The sequence below is a fragment of the Lonchura striata genome, chromosome 15 (assembly GCF_050655825.1).
Source record: "Lonchura striata isolate lonStrDom1 chromosome 15, ASM5065582v1, whole genome shotgun sequence".
NCBI classification, from domain to species: Eukaryota; Metazoa; Chordata; class Aves; order Passeriformes; family Estrildidae; genus Lonchura; species Lonchura striata.
In genome coordinates, this window is record NC_140717.1 from 1,553,877 (window position 1) to 1,569,713 (window position 15,837).

The following is a 15,837-nucleotide window of genomic DNA, read 5'->3' on the forward strand; positions in this document are numbered from 1 at the left end:
TGACATTGAATATTTGTTAGATTTGTTAGAACACTCTAACACTCTACACGTTTTTATTAGGATTCCCCCCCACCCTCGCAGGTGAGACCGGGTGTATACTGGAAACTGATTTACAAGTAAGAAGGTGCGGCTCCCCAGGAGATGGGCCATGGCTGGGGAGATACAGGAACCCCCGGTGCTGATCCTTGCCTGAAGGACCCGAGATGGATATCATGGAAATCCTTGGGCAGACACAGGTGAATGCAGCGTTCCCTCCCGTAAATTTCATCAAGGGATTCAACAAACTCCAGACACTGAATTGTTCTCCCTCATCACCAAAAAAGAAAATCTCATTAACATATAGACTCTTAATGGAAGAAAAGACTGATTGCTGAAATCTTGGCCTCAGGCAGAATTTTCCCTATAAAAACCGCTTGTGCCAGGATGGAGGTGTGTGGGCTTAGAGGAAAACCTCTGCTGAGGCTGACCTCTTTGTTGCACAACCAGGGCCGACCCCAGGCTCCACTCTGTTCTTTCCTTGTGGCTGGCTAGGTAGAATTTGATTGCAAAATAAATATTTTATTTTTTCATATTAATTTGTCTAGACAAACTTTCATTTATAACAGTTGTAATACATAAAAGGAAGAATCTCCATTTCTTCCACCATCCCATGCTCAATTACCCCACTAGTTAGTTTTTAACACTGTTTTCCCATTTTTGGATTGGTGTCTGGGTTGTTTTTTTCTAGGATGACCTCCCCGTTGTCATCTATTTTCAACACTCTGATATATTAAACTTTCCACAAACACCCCTTCATTAGCCAATAAATAGTCTAAAGCCAAACTATTCTGGTACACTGCAGTTTTTGTTTGGCCTTTATGATTTGATATTAATTCCAGTGCCTGAGCAGCTTTGTTTGTTATCTCCTCTATAACAGCGTGGAGGCCTATAATATGATGCAGTATATAATTTGGAGTCAATACAGAGCTAGATTGCTGTGCTGGTTTCACCTTTTTGTTTATTAATTGTCTTTATACCAAATCTTGGACTATATCTCTAAGATCAAATGTAAAACAAATCCATCTCTCTCCTTTCAGACATTCGATGCCCCATCTATTATCACATTTTCCTAATTTCCTGGTAATCCAATATTTTTCACCATTTTGCCTGCAGGTACTCAGTTTGGGTGAGTCTGTGGCTGTTGACCTGGGTGTGTGTAACAAAAAGGAACTTTGGTTTCTTTCCATGTAACACTTTCTGTAGCATTTGTGACACGATCTTGCTGCTATCTCAGAAGGGAAAAGACAACAAATGAGAGACAGAAACAGGAATGACAGAGGTCTGGCATGGCTTATACCCCCACCTCCCCTGCCTGTGGGGTTGCTGCCCACAGCAGGTACGTGTGATCTTCTCGCTGGTGAGTACAGTGCTCAATCCAGGCTTGCCCTCTGTTTCCCTTGTCACTCCTTTTTGCTGATATTTTTAGGCAAGTCCTTTTTGACACTCCTTAACTGTGGTTTCCCATTGTTCCTCAGGTATCTCTCAGTCAACAGGCACTGATAATTCCCATCCACAAAACAGAGTTATTACTTCAGTTGTTTTGAGTTCTATCTGTATTGGGAATTGATTCAGTACTGATACCTCTTGCAACAAGAACATAGATTTTGTGAGATACAACACCAATTATTCCCATAATTTTAATATTCACTTGTAACCCTGCTAGCGTGTCCAGTATTGGGATGAATCACATAAAGTATACAGCATAGCACTGATGGCAATTTCCTTTCTTCCCTGTACAAGTCACAGGCTAAGGCCAGACTATAAGAACTCTTTGACTCAAACACTCCCGATCCTCCTGTTTGAAGTGGCAGTGTTCCTCTGCCAAGGAGGTGTCGGAGGCGTCTCAGGGCTTATTCAGGCAGGGCTTAGAACCAGTGATGCAAACTTTGCCTTATTTCTCAGTTAGGTGTTATTCTTTGTACCTGCCTTGGATCATGTGGGTCTTCCCAAACCATTTGCTCACGGTCCTGGTTGAAAGTCAATTTGGTGTCACCAGTTTAGATGTGATAGTCCATTCCTCACGTTTCTTCACAAGTCCTCTGCCTCTGTTTCCCACTTTCTCTAACAACCTGAATACCACCTTCTTTCAACTACTCAAAAAGTCCTTTCTCTCACAATACCATTCAACACAATCCACCTCCCTCCAAGGAGATAAAGCTCAAAATAAACAATCTACATTATATACACTTCCATTAATCTACATTTACTCACTTTTATTTTTCACTCACTCTCACATACAACAAGAAGATACCTTTCACTTTCAAACAGTCTACATTACATATCTACATCCTGAGTGCTCATGGAATGTTAATCCATCAACCCAGCATGTTTAATCCTGGATGTCTCTCAACCCAGCAGAATTTTAGGTGTTAATGTTACTGTTGTCCAACCCCAGATCCCCGTGGGCATAACCTCAATCTGGCAACCCTGGGTGCTCTTGGAATGCATATCCCTCAACCCAGCAGGTTTAATCCTGGATGCTCTTGGGCACGCTTATCCCTCAATCCAGCAGAATTTTTTGGGGCCCCTTATTTTTTCTTTTTTTTTTTAATTTTTTTCCCCTGTTTTTCCACTGCCAGGAAAACTCTTGGCTTCTCTCCACGAGGTTCCACTTCTTCCCTAAGACCCAGTCCCAGTTTCCCCGGTGGGGGGATTCTCTCTTTTTTATCACTCCCTTGGTCTCTTTACTGGCCGCTTTTCTCACGAAAAAGACAAAACACAGCATGAGAGACTGCAGCAATCACTCATTCCCCCCTTATCCACCCCATCCCAACAAATACTCACCTGTCCTTTGTCCTTGGGTCTTGGTTCTTCGTGTACACTTTAGTCTCAGGGGCTAATTACCGTGGTTTTAGGTAATCCTTTCCCTTTTTTTTGTTTTATTGTCTCCTTTTGCCCATGGATCATAACCTGTGTCTGTGGTCACACAGCAGGGGAACAGAGCGAGGCTGCCTAAATAGGGCAGGACCCGTCTTCCTCACCCTGACTCTCCTCAGGCCCCGGCAGAGAGGTGTTAGAAACCATCTTTGCCACCATAGTTGTGAAAAATGCCAATCACTTGGCCTTGAAAATTTTTATAATAATAACATAGGTATTAAAATACTAATACAATTAGAGTGATAAAAATTTAGAGTTAGGACAATTAAACACAATAAAAACCAAAGACTTCAGGATGTCTGGATGCTCTTGGGAACTTAAGCCACAACATGCATACTTTGTGAACAAAGGGATCACCCTTAAAATTACACTATTGCATATTCATATATCCTTCATGGTTATGCATACATTCTGTTTAAAACAAGACACTCTGACTGTTCTATGACAAGTGTTTCCTTTAATCTCCATGGCGTCTTTGAGTCTGAGCAAGGGGTGAAAAAATTTGCTTCTTCTGATAAGAAAGCCATAATTTCCTATTCACTGGAAGACTTAGGTGTTCTGTGATGGTTACCTCAAAGCGAGTATCTCATGCCTTAAAAGAAAAGCCACATAGATATTTTATGTTTTAACTACTAAAGCTTCATTTTAACTATGAAACTACATTTACCATGCTATTAAAATGTTAATACAGCACTACTAATTAAACTAACATATATGCATTCTTCATGTTGGGTGTCTGCTGGATTTTCCCCGGAAAGGACCCATCTCTGCACAAAGCCACCTTTTTTCATTTCTAAATTAAGTCTTTCTTTCTCTGCCAACTGTGGTTTCTCCACCCCGGCTGCAGCCACTGGTCATTTAAAACTTTAAGAATCTTTTTGTACAAGCACAACTGACTTGATGTATATTTTACATAAGAACGAATTATTCCACAACATATATTAGAATGGGGCTGCAGAGACCCACCTGCAGATCCATGGGGCTGCAGAGATCCCCCTGCAGGTCCATGGGGATGCAGAGATCCCCTGCAAGTCCATGGGGATGCAGAGATCCCCTGCAGCCCCTGCAGGAGCCGGGCTGGAGCTCGGCGATGCCTGAGAGGAGGCTGTGAGCCCGCGGGCAGAGGGGCCCCGCTGGAGCAGCCTGTCCTGGCAGGACTGAGCCCGTGGCACAGTGACCCACGCTGCAGCACTCGGAGGGGGCTGTGCCCAGGGGATGGACTCCGCTCCGAGAAGTTCCTGGAGAAGTCTCGGCCGGGAGAGAGCGCAGGGTGCAGCAGGGAACGACTCCTGTCCCTGAGCAGAGGGAGAAGCCCCGGGGGATGAGCTGAGCATGGCCCCATTCCCTGTCTCCTGCCCTGCCGGGGGAGGAGGTGCAGCTGGGAGCAGGGAGGCGTGGGGAAAGCGGCATTTAAGGCTCTGCACCGACTTCTCCTTCTCCTGCTCCGAGTCTTTGGAGTTTTCCGCCAGAAATCTCTCCCCTGCCCCACCCACCCACAGGGCTTGGGGCAGGTTTCCCTTTTCGGGGGAAATCAAAGCGAAGCACTGATGCGCTAACGAGGGGCAGGAGAAGTGAGGCTCCTGGGCTTCCCGCAGAGGCGGAGGCACGGGAGGCGCAGGGCCGGGAAAGCCGTGGCGGGAGGCGCGGAGAAGTTTGTTTGTGTGGGCAGCTCAATCCCGGCTCGGCCCGGGCCCGTGCCGGGGCTGTTCCTCATCTCCGGCTTTCCCCTCACGCAGCCCGGGGGCGCCGAGAGCGCGGGGCGAGGCGGGGCCGTGCGCAGAGCCCGCCCCGAGCTCGCTGCCATTGGCCGCCGGTGCCGTCAGTCGCGGTTGCGGCGCGCTGATTGGTGGGAGCGGGGCGCGGCGCGGCCCCGGCGGCGGGCTGAGGGCGGCCGTGGCCGCGCAGCGCCGCCATTGGCCGAGCGGCTGTGCGCGCCCGGCAGCGGCGGCAGCGGTCGGAGCGCGGTGAGGCGGCGGCGGCGGAGCTCGGAGGCGGCCCCGGCGCAGGTGGGAGCCGCGCTGGGCTCTGCGGGGGCTCGGGGCCGGCTGCGGGCGGAGGGGGCGGCAGGGGGCTCCGGCGGCTCGCCGGTGCCGTGTCCGGCCCGTGCCGGCCCCGGGCCGAGGGCGCTGCGGGAGCGGCTGCCCGCGGTCTCCTTCCCGCCGGGGCCGGGCAGGAGCCGCTGCCGGAGCAGCGCTGGCTCGGCCCGGCTGCTGTGGGTAGGACAGAGGGGCTGCCCCGCGGCCGGGAGCGGGCGGGGAAATTCCCGTCGCCGGAGGTTCGTGTGCCCGGAGGAGAGCGAGGAGTCCTGTCAAAGTGACTTTATTGCCGAGCAGGGGCAGAGGCCGTGGGGCATTTGCCGTGCGCTCTCTGCCGTGGCTGTAGTCCGCAGCCTCCTTTTTATCCTCATTTTCCCGGCCGCATCTCCCTCTGCCTTTGCCCACCGGCTGAGTTCCTTGGAAGGTTCCGACTTCCCGATGCGCCTGGAGCCTGTCCTCGTTAATGTGCACCCTCCTTTTGTAGAACAGCCGATATTCATGACTCTGTTAAGTCTTTGTTCTTCTCCTCGAAGTTCGGGAATGTAGCGGGACTTTGAGCAGCTGTCTGGGTCAATTTGGAACATTTTTGGAACTGATGGTTCCTCCTCTTATCTACAAGTGCCTGGCCCTATCTCCAGGCAGATTCACTCCTTGACTCTGTTTTGTTCTTCCCGGGTCCTCTTTGGTTTGGGGATTATTCTCGGTGCCCTCATTCGCTGTCCTTTTGTAGCCGTTTGTGGATCAGGGGGCCTGGCTGCCACCTGCATGCCCTGGCTCAGCTGCTGGATGAGCTGCATTGCCAAGGTGTGGAGCATGGTAAAAAGATGAGAGTTGCTGCAGCACAGAAGAGGAGAAGCAGCATTCCTTTAACCCCTGGTGTGCCTGGGAGCCACGAAAACTTGTCCCATTTCCATCTTTTCCATATTTGACGAATACATAAACTGCTCTCCTATTTCCTTTGTTAGCTTTTTCACCACTTTTCCCTTGCCATCTCTTTACCAGCAGCAGTTTGAGACACTTAGTTTTCCACAAACTCCTCCTTTTTCTGCTAAGAGATAATCTGATCCCATCCCCTCGTGAAATGTTGTGTTCCTCATTTTAGTGGCTTGGTCGGCAGGAAGTTCAGGAGCTGGAGCTGTCTGGTTGTTTCTTATTCTGAGGACAGCTTGATATCTAATAATGCCATTGAAATGATAAATGGGTTCTCTGCCTCCTGATATGAATTGGTTCGGGTTCCCAGGGGCTGGTCCATGGTGTTGTAGGATTTGTTCTGGTGGCCCTTCAATGCTTTTCCCCATTTTAGGGTGCTCCCGCAAGCTAGGGTTGCATCAGTTGACCGTTTTTTTCTTATTCCATCATCAAATACTTGAATTCCAACTGATTTCCCTAAACCTCTTCTAGCAAAAACCCCAGTGCTCTGATACAGCCTGTACAGCACAGACAGAGGCAGCAGATGTTGGAGTGGGCAGAGGGATGATCCCCCCCCCCTTATTTTAGTGAAGTTTTCCCAACATTCTTCATTTGCTGTTTCCCTTTGCAGCTTCAGCCGTTTCTGTTGCAGAGTCAGAGATCCTCAGCATGGGCTCTGCCTTCAGCTGTGCAGATTCCATCTGTGCAAGCAGGCAGAGCTTGGGGTGAGGGGCAGAGGGAATCAGCCAATTCCTGCCCCAGGCAAGAAGAGCCAGGTACTTTGTCTCCACTTTGCCCTGACAGTGTTAATTTGCATTTCTAAAGCTCCTCTCTTGGCTGCCCGTTTATGAGTTTAGGGCTCACTTTTCAATCTCTTCTAGTTTTGCAAAATACAGCCAAGACATGAACATCAAGGAACCCAGACCAAAATTTTGGTTCCTCGAAGAGCATCGCAGAAACATACACGAAAAATTTCCAAGGCAATTCACATTTTTCTCCTTCTCAGAATAAAAACTCATTCTCACATCTCTGATCTGAATGTAACCGCCAATATAGAATTGGGAGTAATACAAAAAATACTCTAATGCTCTAAACTTTGCATTGAAACTGCAGGAAAAAGAAAAACTCCACCCATATGTTTAAGGGACCCTTCAGAGACATTTTGGGATCATCATCCTTTTGGCCAGGCCCCCTCCCTGGCTTTCCCTTTTCTCCCCTCCATGGGTGCCCTGCCATGTTCACTCCCTGAGGATCCCAGGGCACTCACTGATGAGATTTTCAGTGCTCTCTCCCTGCTGACTCTTCACAGACTCCCTGATGTGTCACTCGTCTGTCTCCTGGCCACTCCCGGGTCCCCAATCAATCGCCGGTGCTGTCGCCAGCCAAGGGAGCCGATCACCCAAAGTGGGTGAGGCACCTTCAGCTGAACTCCCTGCCCGCCGCCCCGGAGGGTGGAAGGAATTCGCGATGAGCCCCAGGGTGTGTGGAAAAATTGACATCAGCAGAGGATTCTGCCCACAAAGCAGACAGAGGAGTCCTGTGAAACTAATTTCATTCCTAAAAATGGGAGAGGCCAAGGGACATTCCCCATGGGATCTCTCCACTTGTTGGAGGACACAGCCTCCTTTTCATCCTAATTCTCCTGGCCACATCTCCCTCTGCTTTCCCCATTGGCTGAAGTACTTGAGAGCTGCAGACTTCCCAATCCACCAATTACATACCCACCGTAATATGCTCCCCACTTTTGTATAGCAAACGATTTTCATGGCTCTGTTAAGGCTTTGTTGTTCTTCTGGAAGTTCATTAATAGAGCAGGACCTTGGCTGAGCAGCAGTCTGTGTCATCAATCAATAACATTTTCTGAAACAGATGGCTTCTCCTGTCACTTCCTTACATAAAAGTTGTCTGGCCCTATCTCCGAGCAGATTCAGAGCATCTGTTTGTAAAGACACTTTCCTGTTGTTCCTTCCATGGGGTCCCCCGTTTGTGGGACATCCCCCCTGGAGCAGGGTGTCCCCTCTGTGCTGCAGCCCCAGGGCTCGGGCAGAGCTCAGCCAATCAGAGCCCGCGGCGCTGATGACTCACCAGTTGCCAGGCAGACTCGCAGCTCCCCGCGTTCCCCACCTGGACCCACCTGCGCCCCCCCCCTCGGCCCCATGGTCCCGCGAGGGGAATTTGGGGAGGTGGGAGTGGGGCAGCGCCAAGGCCGGACCCCCCCGCGCTGTCCTGGCGGGAGCGGCTGCAGTGGGGACCGAGTGCGGGCGGGAGCGGCCGAGAGCCCAGCGCTGCCCCAGCCCGACCTGCCCCAGCTCCATCCCTGCCCCTGCGCTGGGATGCTGTGGGTGTGGGGGGAAGAGGGAGCCGGCAGTGGGTGCTGGGCCTGGGGGCAGGAGGAGAAGGGAAGGAGAAGCAAGCTTGAGAAATGAGATGGTGAAACGATGGATGTGGCAGGAGAAGATGGGATTGTGCAGGAGAGGGAGGAATAGGAGGAGGAAGAGGAGTGTGAGGAAGAGGAGAGACTCAGGAGGAGGAGGAGCAGAAAGAGGAAGCAGCAGAAGGTTCCACCCCCTCCCTGTGTCTGCAGCTTCCCCCCAGCCCCAGGAGTGCTGTTCCCCCCACATGCAGCAGGTGACTGTGGAGGGGGATCCACGATTTTCACAGGGTGAATCTTGGTGTTTCTGATCTTTCTTGGGCTAAATGTTGGTGCTTTGGTTTTATGTGGCAGCTGAATCTTTATGTTTTGGAGAAGGAGGTTTTTGCATAGTTGTGACGTTTGGGGAGTTTTTGATCTGTGTCTTGAAGTTTGTGGGATTTTTGGGCTGAATCTTGGTGTTTTGAAGGTTCATACAGATACAAGATTCCCAATGATTTCCAGAGATGAACTTGTGCAAGGAGGAACCTCCAGTCCAAGGTGCTCTTCTCTTGTTTTTCCCTCAAACCAGGATTTTTCATTTCCAGGTCGTGGCTGGATGGAGGAGGAGGAAAAGCCCCGGAGATGCTGCAGGAGGAGGAGCTGCAAACCCAGCCCAGGGAGCTGCGGGGAGGAAAGAGCCCCCCTGAGCCAGGAAGGCGGGCGGAGATCCAGGTGGAGCTCGGAGCTGGTGGAGAAGCCTCATGGCAGGGAGAAGCCCCACAAGTGCTTGGAATGTGGGAAGGGTTTCAGCTGGAGATCCAGCCTGATCCAGCACCAGAGGATCCACACTGGGGAGAGGCCCTACGAGTGTGGGGAGTGTGGGAAGAGATTTCAGAGAAGCTCCCATCTCCTCAGACATGAGCAGATTCACACAGAGGAGAGGCCCTACCGCTGCCCCGACTGCGGGAAGGGCTTCAAGCACAACTCCAGCCTCACTGAGCACCGGCGCATCCACACTGGGGAGAGGCCCTACGAGTGTGGGAAGTGTGGGAAGAGCTTCATGCACATGTCTGGCCTGATCGTGCACCAGGTGATCCACACTGGGGAACGGCCCTACGAGTGCTTGGAATGTGGGAAGAGCTTTGGGTGGAGCTCTGCCCTGAGAATACACCAGCGCATCCACACTGGGGAGAGGCCCTACGAGTGTCCCCAGTGTGGGAAGAGGTTTCAGACCACCTCCAATCTCCTCATACATGAGCGGATTCACACAGAGGAGAGGCCCTTCTGCTGCCCCGACTGCGGGAAGGGCTTCAAGCACAACTCCAGCCTCACCATGCACCAGCGCATCCACACTGGAGAGAGGCCCTACGAGTGTGGGAAGTGTGGGAAGAGCTTCTCACAGAGCTCAACCTTGACCCAGCACCAGCGGAGGTGCCACTAAGGGAAGCCCTGTGAGTGCCCCGAGTGAGGGAAGAGCTTGGAGTGAGGGAAGAGAGTGAGGGAAGAGCTTGGAGTGAGGGAAGAGAGTGAGGGACGAGCTTGGTGCGCTGCTTCAGCTCCATCCCCCATGGGAGGATCTGGGCTGGATGATCCCCAGTGACCCCCGATGGACAGTGCCCTGGTGTCCCTGTATGGGGAATAAAACAGAGAGTAAAGCAATGGAGCTGATAAAGGGGCCCAATATCGGAGGCCTGACTGAGCAGAAACTGTGGGAGACACAGACACAGTTTCAGTCTCCCTGGGCAAGAAGTGACCAGAAAAAATGGTGCGAGTGTTTGTGATAAGATAAATGTTCCCAGGTTACTGGATGTCACGAAGAATGTGTAACCAATGGGAAATTGTTACCAAAAACAGAGCCCTCTATAAGCCCCATACAAGTAAATCCCTGTATAAACACCTGGTACACTCAATAAAATTGGCTTTGGTCTAAACTCGTATGTCCCCGTCTCTCCATGGTGGATAACCCTGTTGTGGGTGATCCCCGTTGGGTGGGGGAAGGTGCTGGAGGGATTTCCTTCCCTTCTCCTGGTGCTGCCGTGGTTTGGTTGGTAATAAATTCCCTCCCTGTGCCCAGGCCGGGTCTGTTGTCCCCGTGCCGGTGCTCGGGGCGGGATCTCTCCCGTTCCTTCTCTGCACTGCCGGGCCTCTCCTCAGCCAATGAGAGAACGCGGTGGAGAAGAGTCAGCCAATGAGAGCGAGCGGGGCTGATGACTCACCAGTTGCCGGGCAGACCCGCAGCAGGCAGTGTTCCCCACCTGGACCCGCCCTCCCTGCCCAGGGCCGGCCCCGCCGTGGGGTCCCCCCAAGTCCCTCCCCAGTGCCCCCATGAACTGGGCTGGGTTTAACTGGGAAGCTTTACTGGGAACACTGGGAGCAGGGGGCAGGGGCAGAGTGACAGCAGGTCTGGGGGACACTCAATCCCCCCAAAATCAGCGTGGGGATGGAGCAGGGGGTGTCGGCCGGGTCCGGGGCCACGGGGAGGGGCTCTCACTGCCAGTGGCTCAGGAGCTCTGTGGGCAGAGTAAAGGGGGTGACACCGGGCTGGGGTCCCCGGGGGGACCATTCACATTCTGGGGGAGGTGAGATACGACTCACGGGACCCCCCTTTCTTGTGCAGGTAGAACCAGATCCCCAGTGCCAGGAAGATGAAGCCCAACTCGGAGTCTCCAGTTCCTGCCAGCATCTTGCTGTGGCAGCATCCAGCAGCATTTCTGGGGTCTCCGCAGGGGTCAGGACCCCCCAGAAACTCTCACAGGCACCCAGGCCCCTCCAAGCACCCTCCTGGTTGCTCCCAACCTACTCAGGATCCCTGAAACCTCCCTCTTGATCCCTTCCTCACCTTCCCAGGACCCACCAAAGCCCCTCCTGTCCCTCTCAGTATCCCACAGCCTCCTTCCAGTTGTCCCCCACTGCTCCAGGACCCCCAAACTCTCTCTCATTCCCTTCCCAGCCCCACCAGGGTTCATCCAGACCCCTCCCACTCTCTTCCCAGCACAACCAACCTTGTCCCAATCTCTGCTCTTCCATCCCCAATCTCCATCCAGCTCTTCCAGGCTCACTCACATCCCTCCCAGTCACACCCAGAACACCCAAACTCCCTCCCAGTGTCCACCAGGACCCCCAGAACCCCATCCCACCCTCCCCAGTATCCTTCAAACCCCTTCTTAGCCTTTCCAAACCCACAACCTCCTCTCCCAGTTGAAACCAGGCTCTCCAACTCCCTCCCAGTTGCTCCCACCACATCCCAGTGGCTGTCCCAGTGCCCCCAATTCCTCCCCTGTATCCCAGTGCTGGCTCAAGGGGTGCTCCAGGCTGACCTGCTCCACGTCCTCCAGGTGGAGGTGAGCCCGGCCCAGGTTGGGGTTTCCAGCAGCACCAGGAGCTGGTGGGTCCAGTCCCAGTTGGGGACCATGTCGGTGGCCACCACAGAGAGCTCCTGCTGGCCCTGGAACCACCTCAGCTGTGTGTGGGCCGGGTAGAAATCCACCAAGGAGCAGAGCAGGTGGCCGGGGCTGGGCTGGGAGCTCGAGGGCAGAAGAGAGATGGACAAGGTGGGGGTGACTGGGAGAGAGCGGGAACACACTGGGATCAGCTGGGAGAAACGTGGAGAGAGAGGGGAGGGGTGGTGTGGCCTTGGGGCAGACTGGGAATGGACTGGGAGGGACTGGGAATGAACTGGGAAAGACTGGGATGATACTCAGAGAGATGGGAGGGGATGGGGGGCACTCGGAGAGGGTGGAGATCTCGGAGTGAACTGGGGAGGAACCGGGAATGGGCTGGGAAGGAGTGGGAGGGACTGGGGCGGCACTGGGAGGAACTGGGAATGGGCTGGAAAGGAGTGGGAGGGACTGGGGCGGCACTGGGAGGAACTGGGAATGGGCTGGGAAGGAGTGGGAGGGACTGGGGCGGCACTGGGAGGAACTGGGAATGAAGCGCGCGGCACTGGGAAGCCGAGTCCAGTGCGGGGCACGCGGCGCTGCGGGTCTGCCTGGCAACTGATGAGTCATCAGAGACTCGCGCTCTGATTGGCTGAGAGGCGGCAGCGCCACGCCAGGCTGAGATGGACAGCCGGGAGGCACTGGGAGAGACTGGGAGGGACTGGGAGAGCCACGGGGGTCAGTGGCAGGGACAGAAGGTCTCGGGGATGGGCACAAGGAGGGCTGAGGGCTCTGGGGCGATTCCCAGGGAGGTTTTGAGGGGCCTCAGGGTCATTGCCAGAGCAGGGCTCGAGGGGACACGCTCTGCCCCACGCTCACCTCGGCGCTCCGTGAGGAACGGGCTGAGATACTCGTGGTTGTACCGGCAGAGCCAGCCCACTGCAGTCCTTCTTTGCTCCATAACGTGCGGGTCGCTGTTGCAGTACCTGGCTGCTGTCCCTGGAGTATCTGTCCCGTGGTATCTGTGGATACCATGCAAAGGCCTTTTCTGCTTCTTTACCCTGCACTCTCCTTGTAGCAGTTCAGGCTGGAACAAATGGCTCCCAGAACAGGGACCTTGGACAGTTGTCCAGTCCCGGAGAGCGTCTCCTGAAGGTCATCGGATCCGGGATCTTTGGGAATTCAAGCGTCGTTTGGGACCAGCTCCAGGAGGAGCTTCTTCCTACGCTTTGTGAGGACTGTTTCTCCTGGCCTGTCGGCACCCCTTTGGAATTCTGAGGGAAGGCTGCCGCTTTGGAAGGGAAGCTTTCAGAATCCAAAGGACCGGCAGGAGCCCACCAGCCCCCTCGAAGTTTCGCTTTTCCTTTGTGTCCCTCGCATTGGTGAGTACTCGCAGCGTGGGCTGCCAGGTGCCCAGGGGAGAACTCCACACATGAACACATTTATCTTAAGTTAATCCTTTTGCCTCGTGGGGGGGAATTTGGGTTGTTTGGGGAACATGGACAATCATTTATCCCCAGCTCAACGAGAGATTTATATTCAGATTAAAGCAACTTTAGTACTAGGGAATGTTTCATTTAAAAAGAGGGATCTTAAAACTTTTGTTCAGTTTTTGTTTGAGCACTTTCCTGAGGCTTCCCAGGAAGATGTTTTGTCACTTTCATTCTGGGGGAAAGTTGGGTGATGCATTTATGATATACAAGTGGGTGGAAATTATAAAGTGGGCAAGTTTAATCCTATTTTCAATTTGATTTTTAAATTAGTAAAGCCTAAGGGAGAAAGTTGGGTCCCTGGTTCTTGTTCCCCGTGTTCCTCCCTCCCTGATCCTAACCCTGCTTCCCCTAAGGGTGGGATGGGAGCCAGACCCTGCCCACGGGCACAGGGCTGTCACCTACTCCCTGCTGCCTCCAGCCCCACTCAGTCCCTCTCTCGGGCTGGCCCTGGCCACTCCAGCCCGAGCCTTCCCCGCTCCCTTGTCCCCGACTGCCCTGTCCCCAGTTTGGTCCCCAGCTCCAGGAATGTCAGTTGTACAGCCCCGCCTCGGGTCCCTCCTCTGCGCTGGCAGCCGCGTCGATGGTGTCACCATCGGGACCAGCCCCTTCTGTCCCCTGCCCACATCCCCGAGTGGGCCCTTGAGGGTGGTTCCCTCCTTCTCCAGCCCATCCCGGTTCCCACGCCACGGAACCGAACGCGGGCCTGGCTGGAAGCCCGCCATGCTGGCCTGCAGGCCCCGAGTCACCGGGCCCCACCGCTCCGCCGGAGGCTGCGCGCTCCAGCCCGCCCCGACCCACCTTCCGAAGAGGATGAGGACGGCGGCACCCCGGCAGTAACAACAGGCCGGGAGGAGGCTGGACACGGATCAGGGAGGAGCCCTGCGGGATGGGGACCTGGACTTGGTGGGAGATCTCGATTGCCTTGCGGCGCCTGTCATCATTAAACGGGGAAAGGAGCCGCGATGGGAGCGGATTCCTCACACTGAGGGGAAGGATTTGAGAAAAGCGGCCAGAGACTACGGCCGCAATTCTCCATATTTTAAAAATGTACTGGACTAAACTTTCACAGGACATATCTTAATTCCCCATGCCTTCCATTACATTACCACTGCACTATTGCAGTGGAAAAAACTTTTAAGGCCAATCCTATCCAAGTATGACTTGAGTGAAGTTTTAGGCGAAGGCCAGGAAGGCATTGAGGCTTTGGCAGGAGAGGGAGAATTTAGCAGACCAGAGGATCAGGTCATGCTGCCCAACAATGTCTTAGATGACATAAAATCTGCTGCAAAGACTGCTCTTTTAAAAATCCCTGGTGGAACCACCCTTGTCCAAAACTTTTCTTCAATCCATCAGGGGGTTGAAGAGACATTTGTTAAGTTTGTTGACCACCTCCCAGAGGCCATCAATCACCAAATTGATAATGTAGAGGCCAGGGATGAACTCCTGGGAAAAATGGCAATGTCTAACGCCAACCCGGAAAACAAAAAGATTCTCGGAGCTCTTCCCCAAGATCCAGAGCCACTCATCCCACAGATGGTCGACACCTGCACTAAGGCCTCTTCTTCAGAAACTGCTTTAGCCCTGGCCGTGAGCAAAGGGGTGGGGGAGGCAGTGGTGCCCATTAACAACGAGAGGTGCTTGAACTGTGGCCAGTTCGGCCATTTCCAAGCAAACTGCCCTCACTGGCCTCCTGTGCACTTTAACTCGCCTCGCTGCCCTCTCCAGAACACCTAGAAATGATCAGCCCTCGCAGCGTCCGGGAAACGGGCGGGGAGCGCGGCGCGGTCCCGCACGGAGACAACGAGCGGCAGCCGCGGCCCCGGGGCCGAGGGCGGGCGGGCGAGGCCGGCGGGCGGGCAGCCCCGCCGGGGGCGGCTCAGAACCGCAGTCCTGGGGCGAAACTGCCGCCCCCGCCCTGCTGCTGCTCCGGAGCTCCTGCGCCCGCAGCATCCGCGGGCACCGGCCGGGACCGAGCCCGGGAAGGAGAAGGGGCCGAGCCTCGGCGCGGCCGCCAGCGCCGGGAGCGGGACGAGCCCCGCACGGCAGCGCCCCAGCACCGGCGCCACGTCCAGCATCACCAACACACACGCAAACCCGCTGGCCAAGGTAAAAAAGTCCTTGCCATGAACGTTCTGGGGACAGGAAATGGTTCAATGTCAAAAACAGATACGGTTTCATAACCCAGAATGATAACAAACAAGATGTGTTTGTTCAACAGACTGCTATAAAAAAGAATAACCCCAGGAAATAACTCCCCAGTCTAGGAGATGGAGAAATTGTGGAATTTAATATAATACAAGGAAGAAAAGGCCCCCAAGCAGCCGATGTGACAGGACCTGGTGGAGTTCCAGTGCAAGGTAGCAAACATGCACCAAACTGCAAACCTGCGAAATATTACCCATGTCATGGAAGTCCTCCACACTCCTACTGGGGAAATAAAACCCAAAACCAACAACCAAATCCCAGCAACAGCCCAAAAGCTGAAAGAGCACAGAACACCGACAAGCCGCCCTCCATCCAAGACTCCACCTCCATATCAAAACAACTTTCCAGTCCGATAAGTCCCACTTCTTCTAATACCCTTCCCCAATTCCTGTGGCCTCCCTGCCCCCCTCCCACTTTCCTCTTTTCCTTTCCGTTGTCCTATTATCCCTTTTTTATGTTCCCACAAATTCGTACCTCCTTTTCCCCCTTTCCATGGCCTCCCTCCACTAGTCCCTTTCCCCACAGTTCCTTCATAATACCTGAGGGAG

At 53.8% G+C, this 15,837-nt stretch overlaps 1 protein-coding gene across 1 annotated transcript; it reads left to right on the forward strand.

The window, feature by feature from the left end:
• The first annotated feature begins 4,849 nt into the window (after positions 1 to 4,849).
• On the forward strand, positions 4,850 to 10,109 carry LOC146765967 (uncharacterized). Its single transcript, XM_085592802.1, has 2 exons — positions 4,850 to 4,922; positions 8,804 to 10,109. Exon 2 carries the CDS (start codon positions 8,831 to 8,833, stop codon positions 9,653 to 9,655), a length of 825 nt encoding a protein of 274 aa, XP_085448928.1. The 5' UTR covers positions 4,850 to 4,922; positions 8,804 to 8,830; the 3' UTR covers positions 9,656 to 10,109.
• Positions 10,110 to 15,837: the final 5,728 nt, after the last annotated feature.

What these genes read in the sequence shown, in the direction of transcription:
- LOC146765967 (XM_085592802.1), top strand. Translation starts at nt 8,831, where the DNA reads ATGGAGGAGGAGGAAAAGCCCCGGAGATGCTGCAGGAGGAGGAGCTGC.